This window comes from Triticum dicoccoides, chromosome 7B (assembly GCF_002162155.2).
Source record: "Triticum dicoccoides isolate Atlit2015 ecotype Zavitan chromosome 7B, WEW_v2.0, whole genome shotgun sequence".
NCBI lineage: Eukaryota > Viridiplantae > Streptophyta > Magnoliopsida > Poales > Poaceae > Triticum > Triticum dicoccoides.
In genome coordinates, this window is record NC_041393.1 from 745,092,496 (window position 1) to 745,095,765 (window position 3,270).

The 3,270-nt window shown below is 53.9% G+C and overlaps 1 protein-coding gene across 1 annotated transcript; it reads right to left on the minus strand.

Annotated features, from left to right (window-relative positions):
• Nucleotides 1–634: 634 nt before the first annotated feature.
• LOC119337950 (zealexin A1 synthase-like) lies at nucleotides 635–2,389 on the minus strand. Its single transcript, XM_037610229.1, has 2 exons — nucleotides 1,477–2,389; nucleotides 635–1,372 (listed from the first exon to the last, which is right to left on the minus strand). The coding sequence occupies exons 1-2, from the start codon at nucleotides 2,380–2,382 to the stop codon at nucleotides 716–718; spliced, it is 1,563 nt and encodes a 520-aa protein (XP_037466126.1). The 5' UTR covers nucleotides 2,383–2,389; the 3' UTR covers nucleotides 635–715.
• Nucleotides 2,390–3,270: the final 881 nt, after the last annotated feature.

Here is a 3,270-nt window from a genome sequence, read left to right on the forward strand (position 1 = left end):
TTCTAACCATCATGGTCAAAATCACCCGTTGTCTTGAAAATACATGTTGGATAATTGTGTGGACAAAACTTCAAAGCTCAATCACAGTAGAGGATCGATTGGATCGTACATAGCAACAGTAAAGGATGGATCGGATTATACCTAGCAGCAGTAAAGGATGGATCGGATTGTACATAGCTGTAGTAGAGGATAGATTTGATCGTACCTATTATTTTAGATCGATTTCAGCATAACACGGACGTCCCAAAGAAAAGATACGACGGGGAGGAGGATTAGGGAGAGCGGCGGTTGGGGATGCTCGATGATGATGTGGTTGGGAGGGGCGGCGAGCTGGAGGAGGACGGCCAGCCCACGGGATTGACGGGGATATGAGGTCTTTTTTTTTTCTTTCTATGGCACCGTACAGATGAGGTTTTACTTTTGGAAACCATGCAAAAGAGTCCACCAAAGACGTACTACTAAATAGAGACGTACGCATAGGAGACCAGGTCAGATGTCATTTTTTTGCACGCTTGATGTTATTCATCCTACGGCTACAGATACATGTTAAATGGATCGATCGGTTAATTATCTATTAATTATTAGGATTAATGTGGAGCCTCGTTTGGTGCCTCCAATTAGTAAATATAAGATATAAGATATAAGATTGCTTTGTCACATAATTTTTTTAATCTATATAGCGGTCTCAAGTCTCAACACATTTACACATAGAGAGCTAGAAATTGCATTGGAGTAGTGGAGAGGCTGGAAGTGGCACACGGAGGGAAGGTCGCAGGAGGAGGTTGGCCTTCCGGCGCGTAGTGACGCCGAATTCCTCCGTCATGTCGAACTCGGCCGGGTTTGAGATGTCAGGCACCTCCCAGTCAAAGTGAAGCAGCATGCTAGCGAGAGGGAGCTCCACGGTGGCCAGGCCGAACGCCATCCCGGGGCACATTCTTCGCCCAGCACCGAACGGCAGCAGCTCGAAATTTGTCCCCCTAAAGTCCACGTCAACCCCAGCGCCAGCCTCAAAGCGCTCCGGCCGGAACTCGGCCGCGTCAGGACCCCAACATTGTTCATCACGGCCTAAGGCCCAGGTGTTGATGATGACCTGCGTGCCCCTCAGCACGTCGAACCCTAGAACTTTGCACGGTTCCTGGCACTCACGCGGGAGCATCAGCGCCAGCGGTGGGTGCAGGCGGAACGTCTCCCGGATGACAAGGCGCATGTACGGGAGCTCGCCGAGCCTGCCCTCATCGACCGTGCCATCACCCTCGAAGGCTCGCCGTACTTCCTCCGTCGCTTTCACCATCGCTGCTGGGTTCTTCACCAGCTCCGCCATCGCCCACTCCAGAGTCGTCGCCGATGTCTCGCTACCGGCGCTGAAGATGTCCTGCACAGGTCAAACCACTACTAATAAGGAGGTGTTTATTTTTTTTAAACTACGAAACGGAAGATATCCGTACGTGCGATATACAATATGGATTGGATGCTCACAAAGATGACGCCTTCGACGGCATCCATGTCGATGACACCGTCTTTGTGTATTTTGAGGAGCACGTCCAGCACGTCCTCCTCGCCGCCCTGACCCTCCTCCCTCCTCTCTAGATGCTCGTAGATGATGCCTTTGATGATCCCGAACACAGTGCCACGGATCTCCTCGGCACGGCGGAGGGCGACGCTGAGCCGTCCAGCGAGCCACGAGGACGGCCAGAGGTCTGCAGTGTTAAGACCAGTGGCAAGGCGGACTATTCTGTCAAGCTCATGCAGGAACATGTCCCGCTGCTTGGAGTCGCACCGGTTGCCCATGACGGCTCGGAACGTGCCGTCGGTGACGAGCGCGGACAGCAGCGCGCGCAACTCCACCACGGGGCCGGCAGACTGGATGGCGCGCAGCATGGTGGCAACCTCCTCCTCGCGGATGGCCCCGAAGGAGCGTACGCGTCCCGCCGTAAGCACCTCCGTGACGGCGATCTTACGGAGCTGGCGCCAGTAGTCGCCGTAGGGCGCAAAGATCATGTCCCGGCCACCGCAGGTCAGGACGCCCATGGTAGCCGTGAGCCGCCGCGTCGCGAACGCCAGGTCCTGGGTCTTGAGTACCTCGCGCGCCGCGTCTGGCGACGACAGCACCAGTGTGGGCACTGAGCCGAGCCGGAGCAGCATGACCGGCCCGTGGCGCCGCGCCAGGTCACGCATGGCGCGGTGCGGGAGCTGCCTGACAAGGTGGTGCAGGCTCCCGATGACCGGCAGTTGCCACGGCCCCGGCGGTAGCCGCAGGCCGTTGTTTGCCGTCCTCCTGCGTGTAACTACAAGCGCCAGCGACGCGAGGACGAGAGCCCAGCCGAGGTAGACAGAGTAGTAGTGGGGGCTGGTGTCCTCCATTTGTATGTGCTGTGTTTGCATGCCTGAGATTCCAAACTTGTTGGACCATATATATCGATCTCTCCCGGATTTTGGACATGTATCTATGTGGAGGTAAGGCGAAAGGAGATTGATGGCACTCGATCGATCATATCCTGAGTAGAAAATATCTCAATTCTGCTTCGCCAACGATAAGATGCATCTAATCTGTTTTGCCAAAATTAAGTTTAGACGTACCCTCCTCCACACAAACCGTATTACACGCCACCCGTGCTCCGGCCCGGCGTCTGAGGAACAGTCCGCAGGCGTGCCGCACCACTGATTCCAGATCTCGGAGCCGCAAAATTCCGTATCGTCCAAAAATATTTCCAAAGCATGTGATGTGGATCGAAGACTGCCTTGCATGCATGCATCATCGAGGTCGGCGTACAGATAACTGTCGTGATCGTGCATCGACGGTATGTATATATCCACATACGGGAAGCAAAGCAAGTTGCGTGGTGACCGCGACATCGACGGCACAGAAGATTCCACAAGTTAAGCTACACACAAATATATCCTGTCCATTTAGTGCGAGCATGTAGTTTCTTGGTCATGCACGTGCATATGAGTGTTGGACAAAAAATAAGTATGTGGAATTTCCATCTTTCTTTCTTGTTTGAGTTGGAATTTTCCATCTTTGGACAGCCGTTAATGAATCGAGAAATAAGGGATGCGGTCATTCCCGGGCGCTCCCAGCAATTTGGGCTTCCTGGCTGTTGGATCTGGCGGCTTGATGCGATCTGGGCCGTCGGATCCAGCCCTGAAATGACCTCGTCCATCTGATAAAAAAAAGTTACTGTTGCAATGAACAGTTTCACCCCGTTCGTGCCGCCGCGCGTACTTATACTGCCCCGCCGGGGGCATTTTCGTCATTTCGTATCGTGGGGT

Bases quoted from the DNA above. Each gene is read 5' to 3' on its own strand.
- LOC119337950 (XM_037610229.1), bottom strand. From the start codon at position 2,382: ATGCAAACACAGCACATACAAATGGAGGACACCAGCCCCCACTACTAC. The intron at 1,373-1,476 runs GTGAGCATCCAA...TGACCTGTGCAG, and splicing joins CCGTCGAAGGCGTCATCTTT to GACATCTTCAGCGCCGGTAG.